General features: G+C 47.1%; 1 protein-coding gene across 1 annotated transcript in view; it reads left to right on the forward strand.

The window, feature by feature from the left end:
* TMEM132D (transmembrane protein 132D) overlaps positions 1-14,808 on the forward strand; it is a 207,712-nt gene extending 192,904 nt beyond the window's left edge. The window contains exons 6-9 of the mRNA XM_010398418.3: positions 6,107-6,312; positions 7,325-7,598; positions 8,920-9,111; positions 11,942-14,808. Coding sequence (XP_010396720.2) covers positions 6,107-6,312; positions 7,325-7,598; positions 8,920-9,111; positions 11,942-13,111 — 1,842 coding nt within the window. The 3' untranslated portion in view covers positions 13,112-14,808. The remainder of the gene's footprint in view (positions 1-6,106; positions 6,313-7,324; positions 7,599-8,919; positions 9,112-11,941) is intronic.
* The last annotated feature ends 1,866 nt before the right edge of the window (positions 14,809-16,674 follow it).

The raw sequence follows: 16,674 nt of genomic DNA on the forward strand, positions 1-16,674 counted from the left end.
CCGAGTCATTTATAAGTGACTTATAGAGCTAATAATGGCCTCATCCTTTTGTACCTTGGTACACAGCTTGTGTTCTCAAGTCTTTTATAGCTCAAATGAGCTGCTTTTGCTTATTTATTTCTCTCCTCATTCATTTTTAATGGTTAGAAGAGACTCCCCCATTCTTTTTCTGACAGCAGTGATTTAGGCAGGGCTCATTATCATAACTTACGTTACTAAATATCCCCATTTATGCTGGTAGACCAAGGAAAATGTGTGCGGTGCTAAATCAGGAGAGATCCCATGAGCTTGCCAAGGTGGCAGGGCTGTGTTTGAAGTGTATGTTACATACAGAGAGTGCTGGTGTGGGGGAAGGATCATTTACAGCAACATGGATGGGGGCAGAGTGATTCCCAAATACAGATTTTTATGTGGAAATATCAGAGGCTTACCTTCCTAACTGGCCACCCTTGAAATGTAGAGACCTAAACTGCTCAAGGTACATCTTATTTTCAAAGACTTATTAGCTGGGACTTTGTAGGAGTTCCAGCAGAATTACTGCAGCAGAAAAGCAGTCTCCTGTGAGGGCTTTACTGTTATCCCATGGGAATTTAATAATGATAATGAGGTGGGGAAAGACTGCTACAGTTATTCCTGAGAGCTGACAGTGAAATGCTGGGTACCTCTTCTGGGAGTTATGATGTACATTCCCCTTCCCTCCCTCCCACTGTGTCTTTGGATTCTCTTCAGCGCAAAGCTAACGCAGGATTTATGGGACCAGAGGAATAGTCAGCCACAAATTCAGATCTCCCACAGACAGCCTGCACACCAGGGCAGTGGGAAAAGCAGTAAAATCCTTTTAGGAAAGGGATGGGAACAATGTTCACTGGAGACATGGATGCAGGAGGTCGGTGTGACAGGGACCGTGTGGGATTTGTGAGGGGCCTTATTGCTTCTTGCCACGTTCTCCCTGGGCTGGCTGAAGTCCTGCTTCCAAGAGTTTAGTGTGTTCTTCCACAGATAATGTAGCAAACAGTGAAATAAAATAAGAGAAATTACTAAAAGCTAATTCCTCTGGTTTGTGATCCTACCCCAAGAGTGTACAGAAGGTGGGGAGTTTTAGAGGACAGAGATGACCCCTGTTCAAACAGCACAATCAGCCTTTTAGAGGTAATGTAAAAAAGAAGTGCCTTGGACCAGCAATGCCCTCCTTGTGTTTGCCAGGGAAGGGCTCTGTGTTGGAGTGGCACAGCAGCATCCTCTGCACAGCTGCAGGGCTGCCAGCTGAGCTTTGGGCTCGGTTTGGGGGCACCCAAAGTACAGAGCTGCACGTGGGGCCGGGCGCTGCAGATTTGCACGAGGAGCTGCAGGAGGAAGCAGCAGTGACTTCGCTCTCTTCCCTTTGCTGACAATGGGACTGGGGGTTTGAATTCAGTGCTGAGCACATCTGAAATGCTCCACTCTGCACATTTTTTTTGTAGCACTGATGATTGAACTCCACATCCAGCTTGCCAGAAGCTGCGTGTTTGGTATGGGCGTGGGGCACTTGGAAATGTAATTCCTGCCTCTGTGCTGTGCTGGCAGTGTGGGACGGACCTCTGCCCTCGGTGCCTGGCACTCAGTGATTAGATGTGTGTGTGTGACTCAGAGGCAGCTGTCTTAGCTGTTCACTGATGTCAGAAAAAGAGGGGGACCTGCAGGAGCCAAAAGAAACCCAAAGCACTTTTATAACCTACCAAGTTCATGCCCGAAAAAGGCCATTCAAACCTCAGTCCCTCAAGAGATAAAAGCCCTGTACCGAGAGAATTTCTGGAGCATCTTGTGAACGCTAAGTACAGCCTCGCTTAATTAATGGAAGTCAGCTCAGTGTAGTTGTGTGAAAAGCTCCAGTGACACAAAGCCTAGAAAAGCTTTAGCAAGGGAGCACAGCACCAGAAGGGTTTAATGGCATTATAATGTCCTTGAATCACGGTGGCCACAACACAGAGATGTATTCCAGCAGTACATTAGCAGTAAAAGAAAATCTACTCTTTCTCTCTTGAGCCGTTCTCACCTTTACTGAAAACTGGAGTTGCCGTCCCTGAGATACCAAAACTCAAAAGCAGGAGGGGGAAATGAGAGATGGGAGGGAGTCCCTGGATTTTGGAAAGCAAACAGATTGGTTTTCCCCACAAATCACCCACCTTGCTCCAGTCCCTTTGTAGCTGCTGTTGCGTTTCAGACAGTGTTTGCTGGCTGGCTGGGATCTCTGTTGTGTGCCCAGGCTGCTGCAGCCCCACTCTGCCGGGCACTCCCAGGGCATGTGCAGGGCTCCCTGGTGCCTTTGTGCGCTGCTTGGATGCTCTGCAAGCACAGCCGTGGTGAGGCCAGCGTGCTGGGCAGGGGCTGGCGGCACTCCAAGCCCCTTTATATGAATTAATGCTGAAGGAAAGGAGCTGCCTGCCTGGCTGAGGAGCTGGAATCCTTTGCAGGCTGGGAAGGGAAATGCAGGCTCAGAAGGGGCTGTGGTAGGCGAAGCCTCCCTGGGCTCTTCCCATCAGCATCACTGGGAGAAGCCATGAGAGAGGCCCCAGGGCCCGTGCCAGCTGTGGGGACAGTCCCCAGAGTGCCAGCTGCCACTGCCTGGGACAGCCCTTCCTCCCGTGCATGTTTGTCCTGCAGAGGCTCAGCTGAGGCCCAGCAAACTCGCTGCACAAGATACTCCCTCTTTCCCAATAAACAGCTTGGAAAACACAATCTCAGAAGAGACAGAGAAGCTCGATTTTTCTTCTCCCCCCCCCCCCCATCTTTTTATCCCTTCTCTGTGCTGGAAGATGAATGGTTCGGATGTGTCTGCAGGAACACGGGCATGGCTAATCTGCCTGTCTATTGATGACCTGTTTCTGAATGTGCTGGCCTGATTTATGAAAATGTACTGTACTTTGCCCCATGTTTTGATGTTGCTCTGTTAGGACTGCATGCAAACTGCAGCAGAACAGTGATGCTTATTCATCCCAACAGTGAAGGGCTGGCTGGGAACTGAATGAGCTCATAGTTGTTGCCGACTTCACTTACAGCCAGGGAAACAGGCACAGGCGGGTATCCCAAGCATAGCCATTTTTTTCCTGACCGTCAGTTTGTTTTATAAATCATAATCTTGAAGGCATAAGGTCATGTATTTATTTAATCATTCATGTAGTAGTCTTTTAGGGATGGATTCTTTTTTAACTCTGGTTGTGCAGTAAACCCTGATAAAGTTGGAATTGAGGTCTGTTTGCCTGCCAAATTTTCTTTGTCTTGTTATTGCTTGAGTATTAATGGATTCCAAATCTGAGAGTCTGATTCCCATCTCTAACTAGCATAATTCAGCTGTTATCTCTGTGCCTGGGAGAGTGTGTGTTGAGTTCTGTGTGCTGGGCTGCTCTTTACATGCTCACAGATAATAAAAACAGCAGCAAAATCCCACCTGCACTGTGTGTGTGTGCTTCAAAAGTGACTGTTCAGACAGCAGAGCCTTACCCAGGCCAGGAGAGGTTTGGCAGGTGCCCTGCCAGCAGCCCTGGCCGAGTGCAGAGCAGGGAACACGCAGGGGATACACGGGGACAGGCAGGGGACATGGAAGGGACATGGAAGGGACATGCTGGGGATATGCAGGGGACGTGGAAGGGACATGGAAGGGACATGCTGGGGATATGCAGGGGACGTGGAAGGGACATGGAAGGGACATGCAGGGGACACGAAAGGGACCTGCAAGGCCCAGCGGCTCCACACGGTGGTTTGGAAGCTCAGCTCTGATTTCTGTGCTGCCAGGCACAAAAGCTTACCTGCTGCCCTCAGTCACTGGGAAGTGTTTCAGTCCCTAAGTGCCTTAAGACTTCAGTCCTAGGTTTATGACGTTTAATGGCCTAATGTGTTAATTAGCTAAGATTGACCAACGTGAGGTGTTGGTAACTGGAAGCAGAGGTGGCAAGCTCTTACCCAGGTGCTACCCAGGAAAATCCTGGTGTTCAGAGCATTCCTTTGTGCCCCTGGTCCAGCCTGCAGAGCGCAAGGGCGAGTGCAGGAGCCCAGGGCCATCAGCCCCCGGGCTGGTGTGACCTCGGGGCCACTCTGTCTCCAGCTTTATCTATTGCCTCGCTGGTGGAAATCAGCACTTTGAGTCTCTGCCCAGTTTCTCTCCCCACTGGTGTCTCAGGGGAAGTGGGGAAGGCACAAAGCAGCAGACAGAGCTCATTAGCACATAAGAGACTTGTCTGGTGTGAGAACAGCACTTAAAATACAAAAAGGCAACAGGGATAAGCACCGTGCCAGCAAGCAGCAGACGATTTCCATTTAGCGAGAAGCAAGGTGGGAGAAGGAGCAGATGTGCCAGGCACTGCCTGAAGGTCTTCTCCCCTCCTGCCTGTCGGACAGGCTATCACACATTGCAGGAGGGAAGCACGGTGCAGTTCTTGCCCTGAAAATATCCCACTCACAGTAGTGTGGCTCCTGCAAGAAACAGGAATGTGTGCTCTGGTGCTGCGGCCCAGACATGCTGCTCCCCCAAGGGGATGTGCTTGTGCTTCCAGCCTCCCCTGCAGCCATTCCTGCAGGCTCACATCGAGCTTCTCTGGAGTTTTGCCAAGTCCCAGGCCAGTTGGGATCAGCACTGTGGGGAGTGGATGTAACATCAGTGCCCGAGGCCCCAGCCAGCCTGGGACGTGTCTGTGCTCAGTTGCCTGCTCTGAGCTCCTCCCCTCATGTTTTGAGGGGTTTTTGACAGCAGCTGGGTTTTCCTGCTGTGCAACACACTGAGATTGGATCCTGACAGGAGCTGTTAGGAGCTGATGTAAAACAGGCTTACACGAGACAATCCCCAAACCCATAACTCTGCTTCTAAACAAACTCCTTACTTTCCTGCTGAAACCGACAGCAACTACAGGAGTTTGACCTTAAAGCAGACTTTGCTTGGGAAGGAGACATTGCAAAAGCCATGATAACCTTTTCTTGGTGCGTTACCTAGGCTCAGACAAGCCAGGATGGAAATGCATTCACTGTGGATCTGTCTGGGAGGGGGGTGTTGTTGTTTAAAGATAATAATATCAGGAATGCAAATTATCCTACAAAAGCTGGTGATATTTAAATATGATTTAAATTCATTTAGCATTTAAACAGAAAAGTAGAAAATGGCATTAAATTCAGATAAGGATGAGACTATACATTCCAGAGTGAGAAATATTAAACACATTGATGGAATGGAATAGAAGGGCTGGCTGGTAATGGATTGTGAAAAGAGTTCAGGGTTCTAATAGATCATTCCTTCAGATCATCAGCACGGTAAAGTGGTAGTTAATAAATTATTTGACGTGCACATTTACTCATATATTTTAACTAACTGTAATGAACAGGTCCTGTCAGCTCACCTAGATCCTTGCAGTAACTGTTAAATTGCTCGAGTGAGATTTACTAACTCTCTGCAATATTGATGTCCAGAGCTGCAGGTAATAAATAAAGTGACATCAGGACTGGCTTGAGCTCTGCTCCAGAGTTGTGTAAGGCCTCTGCCAGGCTGGCAGCAGGGAGGAAGCTGTTTGGGCCCAGTGGACAGCCCTGGGCATCAGTGAGCTCTTCCCTGGGATTCCTTTTGGTTGTGACCTTCTATTCCCCGGTACCTGTGGCAGGACTCGTGAAGAACTCTGTCCCATTCTGGGGTTGATTAGAAAGGTCAGCCCCTTCTCAGTTCAGTTACCTCTTCCTGCTCCAGGTGAGTGGGGCTCCTTGGGCTGCACACAGGAGAGCAGGAGGACTGGGAAGTCTGGCTGAGCTTTGGGGAGAGGAGAGGAATCTTCTGTCCCTGCCATTTTACTAGATCTGTCCTACGGTTGGAGTGGGAATTAAGGACAAAAAAAAAAAGCTGTTCTCTTATCTTAAATTATACTAGAACTGTTTATAGCAGGAAAAGCCAGCCTGTTAAAACGATGCTGAATTATACAGGCTATGAAGGGCACACCAGGCACCTTTCTCGTTAGTCCTAGTTGTCCTCTGAACCTGGAGCTAGTTTAAACCTAGATCCTTTCTCTTCCTCCTACTCACTTACCCAGCATGTAGTGAACTTTATAATTCATGAAGAGACTCATTAATTTTTTTTCCTTCTCCTTTTTATTTCCAGGTTTCTGACAGATGTGACTATGTCTTTGTCAATGGGAAGGAAATGAAAGGCAAAGTGAATGTCATAGTTAATTTTACTTACCAGCATCTGAGTGCCCCTTTAGAAATGACAGTCTGGATTCCTCGTCTCCCGCTGCAGATAGAGGTCTCTGACACAGAACTAAATCAGATCAAGGGGTGGAGAGTCCCCATCATCTCTAATAAGAGGTAGGTTTCATTAGAGGATGTTCATTCTGGGCTGTGCACTTGCCAGGGACCTGTCAGGGCCAGTGGATCTGAACATGCTCATTTGGCCTTAATGCAATTCTGCTGTAAATTTGAAGGTCACCAGACATTTATTCAGTAGGCTCCTGCACTGGACTTCTAAGGGAAATGGAAACTGCAGGCTGCACGAACCTATATTGGAAATCAATTTCCTTTTGTAGCACTAAGGACTAAGATGGGAAGAGCCAATTGGTCAAGTTAGGCAGGATCAGGCACGAGGCAGCAAGGAGACATCAGCAGGAACCAGCTCTGGCAAGGCTGGTCAGTCTCCAGCCTGTTCACAGGTCCTGGCAGTTCATGGATCCATTGTCAGTGGTCACAATTAGCACATACCTGTTTCAGATCCCTGTAGGGTCCCATGGCAGTGATCAGAGTCCCAGAGTCAGGACAGAGCTTTCAGACTCTGCCAGTGCCCACAGAACAGAGGATGGATGAAGCAGGTCAGAACTGTCTGCATCTGTTGTCAGTGTTATTAAGAACAAGAGAAACGAATTGATAGAGTAGGTACTTGGTATTCCCACCTGCAAATGAAGACATTTGTGACAGGTTTCTGTTAGTACCAGAGCAAAGACATTTTGGTGGAGATGTGATTTCAAATTGTACTGTACAGAGAGGGATGTGTGTGTAGGTGCAGAGGAGATTTCCATGGCAACACAAAGATGTTTATGGGAAGATCCAGAAAGAAAAGAAGTGTGAATGTCCGGAAAGCAAGGACTTGACATGGAAAATAATGGAAGGTATTTGGGGGGGACAGTGTGGTAGCAAAGCTGGGAGGCCAGTTGGTGATCTCAAGTGCTGTCCTGGAGTTACGAACAAGGGAAACAGGATAAAAGTGGGAGAACCTGAAGGAAGCAGCTTGGTCCCACAGCCAGGCTGCAGACTTAGGTCAGCAGCAGCTCTCCTGTTCCAGGCTCTCCCAACACAGTTTCACTTCTCCCTGCTGTTGTCCCGGCAGGCCGGCCAGGGACAGCGACGACGAGGATGAGGATGAGCGCAGGGGCAGGGGCTGCACCCTGCAGTACCAGCACGCCATGGTCAGGGTGCTCACGCAGTTCGTGGCTGAGGCCCCGGAGCCTGGGGCCCCGCTGAGCTTCCTGCTGGGCTCCGACTGGCAGCTGGACATCACCGACCTCGTCAGGGACTTCATGCAGGTGGAGGAGCCGAGGATCGCCAGGCTGCAGGACGGGCAGGTTCTGGTTGGGCTGGAGCTTGGAATGACCACGATTCAGGTAAGGAAATCACTGATGTGTTCTGTTCCTCCCTGGGCATGGGGTGATCCAGCATTAACAACAAAACCTGGAGCCAACGATTTTTGAGTGCAAAAGAATTGCAGCAAGAGCTAGAAGTCATGGAGGAGATAGTTTTCTCTCCTTGTCTTGTGCCCCAAAGTATAGTAGATCACAGTTTTATTTAATTTTATCCAACCTGTATATTGGGAGGCTTTTTCTGATTATTTTTGTCTAAGGCTGCTTTTGAAGCTGGAGCCAGGATAAGGGTTATCACAAGGCATGCAGCTGGTGGAACAGCTCAGTCTTCTCCCAGCCTACACTGACAGAGCAAAGGGTAAAGTGAAAATTAACTAGAGCTGGTTAAGGAAGTGAGACTGGAATATAATATTAATTAAAAGAAAAGGAAAAGGAGATGGGGAGAGAGAGATTATTTCAGTGATACTGAAGTAGAAAACATGTTAACAAACATTAGAACAGGGAAAAAAATCTCTCTCTCCAAACATGCTTATCATCCCAAAGTGTCAAAGCAGAAACAACCAGCACACCTGTCGATACCGAGGTTGTCAAGGCTGCAGAAATTGGATTCTTCCTGCAAAATCTGTAAAGATTTTCTGAATGCCTTTCTAAAGCTCTGGAACTTACAATGCTCCAACCAGTGCACACAAAACTGTGCAAAGAAAAATCCAAGGGTAAAAAGCTGAGAGCAAGTTGTCTTTAAAGAACACCTCTTATAAGCTGCTTTAAAAATGCTCTGTACCCTGTATGGATCATTAAATTCAACTCGCTTGCTAATGAGCGTCTTTGGATGTCATGTATCACTGCACTGACCTCTGTGTGTATTTTCTTAACCAAAACAAATTTTCTCTGTCAATTTTGTATTCAGTACCATGAGAGGTTATTGTAGCAATACATTACCCTTTCTTTCCATAGGATAGAAATAAATAGAGTTTATTCAATGGACTTCAGATAAATTTACAGACTGCATTTTATTTATGGTACCTCAAAACATGAGGATTAATAAAATACTTAAATTTCACATGAAGATTACATTTACAGCTTGTTACTACACCTGAAGCAGATGTAGTTGGCACATTGCAGAGGTGAGTGGCACATCTGATTACAGTTGCATAGGTGAAAGGTGTTACAAGGCCCCTATGATTGCAGAAGAGTTACAGAATATGAGTAGCCCTTTTTAATCATATTTTAATAGTGTCTGCTGTGTGAAATTCTTCCCATGACCATAAACATCCCTTGTCAGCACAGTTCTGTGTGGTATTTTATGTACAGAATGGCTGTTGCTAACTTCAGTTTTTCTTCTCAGATACTGTCCCCGCTTTCAGATGCCATCTTGGCTGAGAAGACAGTGACAGTCCTGGACGAAAAGGTGACAATAACTGACCTGGGAGTGCAGCTGGTGACAGGACTGTCCCTCTCTCTGCAGCTCAGCCCGGGAAGCAACAGGGCCATCTTTGCTACAGCTGTAGCACAAGAGCTGCTCCAGTCCCCAAAGCAGGTACTGGTGCTGGGCTGTGGGAAGGACCCTGCTCTGAGTCATTGCAGCTGACATTTCCAGCTGCTGCAACCAAGCAGATTTTTACTAATAGTGTGCTAATGAAACTTCTGCTTATGGGACTTCCCCGAAGGCCACCAAGGGCCCTAAACAGAAAAACAAAGATCTCACAAAAAGGGCACTGTGTTTAAACAGCCCCAGGCACCAAACACCCCTCCTGTCATGGCTGATCCCATAAATAACACAGGCAACTCAGTGATGTGTCACAATTGAGCACCAGCAGTCCCCTTGCACACACCCACACCCCCCTTTTCTGTCCCATCCAGCACCTACCACATTCCAGGACATCCTGCCATGTTCAACCTCTCACCACAGATATCCAAATCAACCCTTTAATTCCATCTTTACATGAGAAAGTGATCTGTGTTGTGCCCAACTCTTCTTCTTTTAGTTACTTCCTGTGAGCACTTTAAGAAGTCAGGGAACATCCCTTTCATTCTGATTCATTACTAGAATGTGAATCAGCATCACTGACTCATTTCCTGATTCATGATTTCATAAACCATTTTTTCCCCCTTATTACTCTTAGTTCCTTTATTAGGAACCAACAGTTACCAAGGGCTTTTGGACTTTGCCATGTCCTCATCAGTCCCTGCTTGGTATTTGTCCTTGTGCTTCTGTATACATTTGAAATTTAAACTTCTTTTCCAACCCAAATCCATCAGTCTGGGACTTTCATCAAGGATGCACGGGGCTCTTAACACTTAAGCATGTTCTGAGCTTTAAAGGTAAATGATCATGGCATGCACATTTGAAGTCTGGCCAACTGTTGAGGTGCTCTAATTCATCACAGAGTCTTATCCTTGGGATGCAGGATGAGAAATAATGCAGAGCTGCTGTCTTTATGGGGTGATAAAAATCAGGCTCCCATAGTGTTCCAGGAGCCCAGGAATCGATGCCAGGCAGGTTGAGGGAAGGCCAGTGAGCTAATCCACTGCTGACGTGGGGAGTTACACAGGGTGCCCTGAGTCCAGCCCAGGAGCAGGCGTTGATGGCAGTCAGTCCCACTGCTCTGGCATTTCAGTTCCCAGAAATGGAGTCTGGACAGGTCCTTCCCTGGATGCAGGGGTGCAGTCAGGGCAGCACTGGATCCACACTAAACCAGAGAGGGAGTTGTGTGCCCTCCTCTCTGGAAGGGCTGACTCTGGTTTGGAAGGCAGCTGGGTCCCTCTGTTGCTCAGGACAGGATTTTCAGAGCACAGTCCCTATAAGCAAAGCAATGCAAAATGATTAAATGATTATGCAGCTTTAAGCAACACAGTGGGAGGATGAGAGCTGATGACACAAATTCTATGCAGCCTTCAAGAAACATCCAAAGATTAATAAACACAAAGCCGGGATTTATGACAGTGTCAGCAAAGTCTTAGGGCTCTGTCCTGAAATAGAGACAGAGGCAAATCTCCCACTGAAGCAGGGGGAGCTCCGTGGCTCTGAGGATTTCGGAATCAGGCCAGTAGATTATGCACGATACAATCCCAAAAGACTGGAAGCTTATTCTCCATGCTCTGAGCAGGTGAATGACTTTGTGCTAGGAACAATTTAAAGGGTAATCATATGTATTTGTTCTCTATACATATGTGGAGTTAGAATGTAAATACTGTCTGTATGGAAAACTGCTTATTTCAAGAAGCAGGACTTTTATATTCATGGTTTTCACAAGTTAATTTGTTGGCTGGATGTCTGTCTGTCTGGCAGACTGTCAGAGTAAGGTGATCCCAACTCTGACCAAAAGCCCATTTCAGACAGTAGAGAATCCACTGATGGAGCCAGGAGTCTGTCTGGTGGGGATTCTCCAGTGTCTACTAAGGTGCAGATATGCCCACCAAACCAGGGCGAGTCAGACCATCAGAAGCAGGAATGAGATTGCAGGAGAGCAACCTGAATTTTGTCTGCAAATGATCAATGTAGGAATACAAAGATTTTGTCAGATAGCACAACAATTTTCAGTAGCCATTTGAGAGTCCTTAGAGAGCCTGATTTTCAGAAATGGGTGAGGACATGTTTTCTGAAATTTAAAAATACTTTAAAATGTTTCAAGTTAGAAGCCAGAAGTCAAGGATCCCAGGAAGGCTGCACCATTAGGCACATTTGTTCCAGAATTGGTACCCAGGTCGGATTCATTTGCATTCAGAGAAAGCCTCCACACACACTGGAGTACACAATCTGCATTGCTGTGACACAAGATTAAACTTTATTATTGTCTTGCTTTTAATTGCTAACAAGCGTAAAAATTACCCTGGCCATTTCCTAAAGAAGCAACTGATGGGTTTCCTCTGCTTACACAATCTGCTAATTTAATTTGAGAGACAGAAACCAAGGAGTGATGGTATGGAGTCATGTATGGGCCTGTTTGCTATATTAGCTGTCTTTCAACGTGTGTTTTGTGTAATAAGAGGAGACTTTGACTTTTAAGTAGTTTAGAAATAACATTGGGGTTTTTTATTTAAATATACAACAGTAAATGATCTCAGTCACTGGTAATGCTTCCTGACATGCAATTAATTATGGTGCTAAAGTGGATTCTGCAGAGCCCAGGGGATACAGCTCCTTTAAGCACCTTTGTGGAAACAAATGTTATTATCAACGAGTGTTTTAGACTAGTATTTCTCTTCACATCTTGGCAAGATACTAATTTCACTGCTCTTCCTATTTATTTCTTTTCTGATTACTAATGGTACATGGATCTTGTGAGGAGGAGGGAATAGACCAGAATGGAGCACATTTCCCTCAGTGATCATTCTGAGTGTGTGCATATTTGTCTTACGTATTACAGGAGGCAGCCATCAGCTGCTGGATCCAGTTCAGTGATGGATCTGTCATGCCCCTGGATATTTATGACTCCAAAGACTTCTCCCTGTCAGCCACCTCGCTGGATGAGAAGGTGGTCTCCATCCACCATGACCCCAAATTCAGGTGGCCTGTGATTGCTGCTGAGACCGAGGGCCAGGGGACCCTGGTGAAGGTGGAGATGGTGATCAGTGAATCGTGCCAGAAATCCAAAAGGAAGAGCATCCTGGCTGTTGGGAGTGGCAGCATTAAAGTGAAGTTTGGGCAGAGTGATGCCAACCCGAACATCAGTGACAGCAAGCACAGGGGTGTTGGTGTCCACCTGGAAAACCACGCCAGTGACCGGCGCCAGAAAAACACCTGGCAGGAAAGAGGGGATGGGCAGTACTACAGCTCCTCCATGGGCCACGAGCAGGGCAGGGGCACCACCACGCACAGGTCTATTCTGAGCAGGAAAGAAGACAGAGAGAGCCTCCTGGATGATGACAGCCAGAACCTGCCCATAGACTTCACGAGCTTCCCTGCACAGGTGGATCTGCCAAGAGACAACGGAGACTCGGAGGAGAACGACCTGGTGCAAACACCCCGGGGCCTCAGTGACCTGGAGATCGGGATGTATGCTCTGCTGGGGGTCTTCTGCCTGGCGATCCTGGTGTTCCTCATCAACTGTGTCACCTTTGCTTTGAAGTACAGAAACAAACAAGTTCCCTTCGAAGAGCAGGAGGGCATGAGCCACTCTCATGACTGGGTTGGGCTGAGCAACAGGACAGAACTCCTGGAGAATCACATAAATTTCTCATCCCAACAAGATGAACGTATCACAGCCATCGACAGAGGAGTGGACTATGAGGAGAGCAAATACCTCCTCAGCACAACTGCCACCAAAAATATCAATGGACAATCTTTCAGGTCTCCTGAGTCCACATTCACTGAAGGGAAAGAACAGAAAAGTGAACCAACCACCTCTCCTACCTCTAAGAGGAAACGGGTTAAATTCACCACCTTCACCACCATCTCCTCTGATGATGGGTGTCCAACTGTCAACTCAATCTTGATGAGTAATGAGGATGACATTAAATGGGTCTGCCAGGATATGGACCTGGGGGAGTGCAAAGAACTTAAAAACTATATGGAGAGATTACACGAGAATGCGTAATGAGACACGAAAGACTTTTTTTGTTCGGTTTGTTTGTTTGTTTGTTTTTCATTCACCTTCTGCCTTTAATTTTGGGTAGTGGGGCAAAATGTTGTATTCTAACAAGAATCAGCTGGTGGATAATAACTCAGTGGAGCCCCAAGAAGCCGCCCAAAAGCAGCTGGGAGAGCAGAGATCCTGGACAGCTCTTAAAATTCAAGTCTTCTCTGTGCTCAGAGATGGAAGTGAGAGATGTGTGTGGTTTTTTGATACACGGTAAGATGAAAAAAGAACTTAGAAAAATAATACGGTCTCATTCTCTGAGCTTTCCCAGGAAATCAATAAATATAACAAACTCCAGTGCAGTTTGGACATTACAAAGCTCACACAGCTCTACTGTTCAATATTGCAAGCTTTGGTTAAAAGCAAAAGATTGGTCTCAGAATAAATAGATCCATGAAGGGAGCATGTCGTTCGAGCCACGTGCAGAGAATATTCATCCAGGAACATTAATTTAAAGCTGACAAAAACCAACAGTGTGAACGAAGCAGCTCCCAGAGCTGAGGAGTCATGAGTTTCCAAAGAATCTGGAGGGGATAGAGGATAACTGGGCTGTTTACAAACCAGCATGTTTGCCTCCCAAGCACTGACAATGGATACACATATACAGTTCAAACTGAAACTCTTTTTAAGTAGATGCCAAGGTAATAAACTTTGCCAGCCAATTTTCGGTATTTCTTAATTTGTAAAATAGGAGAGGATATAATCTATACTCAGAACATCACTCGTATTAAGGAAGGTCTGTTTTGGAAAGTTTGAGAGAATGAGCTATTTTTAAAAGCCCACTTTATTTGACTGTCCTGTTTTGAATTTGTATTCCCAGCCATTTCCCTGGACCCCCATCTGGTATCCTGAGGGCACTCACCAGGATCAGGCAGCCTTGGAAGCTGTGGTTCCTTCCCTCCCCTCCCGTGCACACTCACTCCTCCTTGGCTCCTGCCGAGCACAGCCCTGCTGGTACCACACTGTCCTGGCTGTCCATGCTGTCATTTCCCAAAGCTGGCCACTGTCCCTGGGCTCAGGGCCACTTGTGCTGAACGGGACACCACCAGCAGCTGCCTCTTTGTGCATCCCCTCCCCTAGGGGAGGTAGGGTTGTTCAGTTTCTTGTGCTTCCCCCCTCTTTAGCCCCTGGCCCAGCACGTTTAGAGGGCACTGGGAGGTCACAGGGGAGAGCTGCACATCCAACATTGAACCCTGCACAGCCAGACTCAGCAGATAACATTGGTTTCTCCCAGGGGTGATGATAATCTTTTGTTTTCTTCTGATAAGGATGTACATATGGTAGGATTTCAGTGATTACCCTTCCAACCTGACGTGCCCTCCAGCCCTCAAACCATGACATTTCCTGTGAGGTCCAACAGCAGTCTCCAATGGCCAGTGATAAAGTGCCAAAGCACTAACTAAAATCCAGGTAATGGATTTTATATATACAAATATTTCAAGTTTTCCTTTATTTTCTGGAGTAAGTCCTTGCCCCCTTTTTGTTAAGTCTTCCATCCTTGAATCTAGGTTGCTCAGTTTAATACACGCCCGCCCTCCCACAAACACTTAGATTGAATCCCTCTATATTTAGAATGTACTGTAGATTGTAAGAATGTAATATATATATTTATAAACATGCCAACTGTGAATAAAATTTGCATTTTAGTGGCTTCATCTTTTTTCCTACTCTGAATGCCTCTTTCCTTTCACTGTCAGAAGGTTTACCCTGCAAGAGCCTGGCAGCAATACGGAGCTGTGTCCTTTGATGAATCCAGGAACGCTCATGGCACAATCCCCTCACGGAGTTTTACACTGTGCCGTGGTGGGGCAGAACACACAGCTCCAACAATGTGTTATGCTACAAATGTCCGTGCAACCAAGTCACCCTTCCAAGAGTTGAAACTATTTGCAGATAAATCCACATGCTGTATTTCTAGCCTGAAAGCCCAAAAATGTGAGTTTCTGGGTTTGAGCTCTGGTTTTCTTCTCTTGGGAAGATCCACATTTGGCTAAACACCTTTTAAGGCAGTTTTAGGAGAGTGAGTAAATAGAGCAAATGTGCCCAATACTTTGGAGATGAGATGGTCTTTGGTTTCTTTCAGCACCTGTGCTCAAGGCTTGGATGACCCAGTGCAGGACGAGGTGCAGCAGCAGCAGCACAGTGCAGGACGAGGTGCAGCCCCGAGGACAGGACAGTGCAGGGTCCAGACAAGCTCTGGGTGAGCTCTCAGGTGAGGGAAGCAGCCTTGGTGCTGCAGCAAAGCGTGGCAGCCTCCGCGCAGGTCCAGCCGCCTTCCAGCCCAGCCTTGCCTCCAACTCTGGGGTTATTTCGGGTGCTTTTTGCACATCACTACGTGATGTGTGCAGTGAGGCAGTCGGGCTGAGAGTGCCCAGGTCTCTCTGGAGCCCAGCAGAGCAGAGGTGTGAGTGCAAGGTTGCCTTTCCAACGCGGCACTGCATGGCCCATCTCCCACCTTGGGAGGAGCAGGTCCAAGCCATGCTGGGAGCAGCCTGTCCCAACTGCTCTGCCCACGGGCTGCCCTGGAAAATCCAGATTCCTGCATCAGCTGCCTCTGGGGAACAGGAGGAACTAACAGCAAGTTGCTCTGGTGGCACAAACCACAGGAATGTTCTCCGAGGACACACAGCTGCCAGCTCCAGCGCTGGGGATCCTGACACACAGATCTGTGCCTGTCTGCTTGCTCAGAGGTCCCTGTGTCCCCTGCAGCTGGAACTTGCTATTATCCCTAGGGCAGTGCTATAAATAATGCACAGTGTTTAGAGTGCTCTTCTCCCATGGATCCCACAGAGCTCTGAGCAGGGTGTGTTCCTTACTGACGTGGGGAACCCCAGGGTGCAGTGATTTGCCCAGAGTCACTGCAAATCTATGGCAAAACCCCACTGTGCAGGATCCTGAGAGGGAGTTGTGGCCATCTGTATGCAAGTGAACACTCTTAATTAATCTGCTAATAGCAGAATAAATCAACTTCCTGTAGAGGTTTTTGCATGTATGTATCTGTTGGGAGGGGCTGTTTGTGTACATTCCCTTTATGGGCCCACACTTCCAAGCAAAACCACCTGCACCTTGGAGCATCCCAGGGGAGGAAATTTGTGCTTCAGGCAATCAGCTGAGATCCCAACTGGCAAACGAGGGGCCTAAATTCTATTCCCCACCATTAAAGCAGTGATGGTGTTTAGATGTGCATACACACAGTGTTTTCCAGCTGTGGCTCCAGTTGGCAATCTCTTGTACCTGATAAAGAGCCCTGCTGACAGCAAGCAGTCTCCTGTGAGAGTTATTAATTACCTTCTTGTTTTCTTCTTTGCAGTTGCCTCTTATTTTCATGTTTGAGTCTTTCTTCCTGTGAGTAGACTGATAGAGGCATGTTTAAAAAAAAAAGAAAACTTACGTGATACAGTTTGGTTCTTTTTAGAGACTTCATGCATGAATACAATCAGGAGTAGAAACTTGATGGTCCTATAAATCAGGTAAGGTGGTTCTTTACTCTCTTCCTTCATTTTAAAAGCTTCCCCTTCAGC

The sequence above is a fragment of the Corvus cornix genome, chromosome 15 (genome assembly GCF_000738735.6).
Source record: "Corvus cornix cornix isolate S_Up_H32 chromosome 15, ASM73873v5, whole genome shotgun sequence".
Classification (NCBI taxonomy): domain Eukaryota; kingdom Metazoa; phylum Chordata; class Aves; order Passeriformes; family Corvidae; genus Corvus; species Corvus cornix.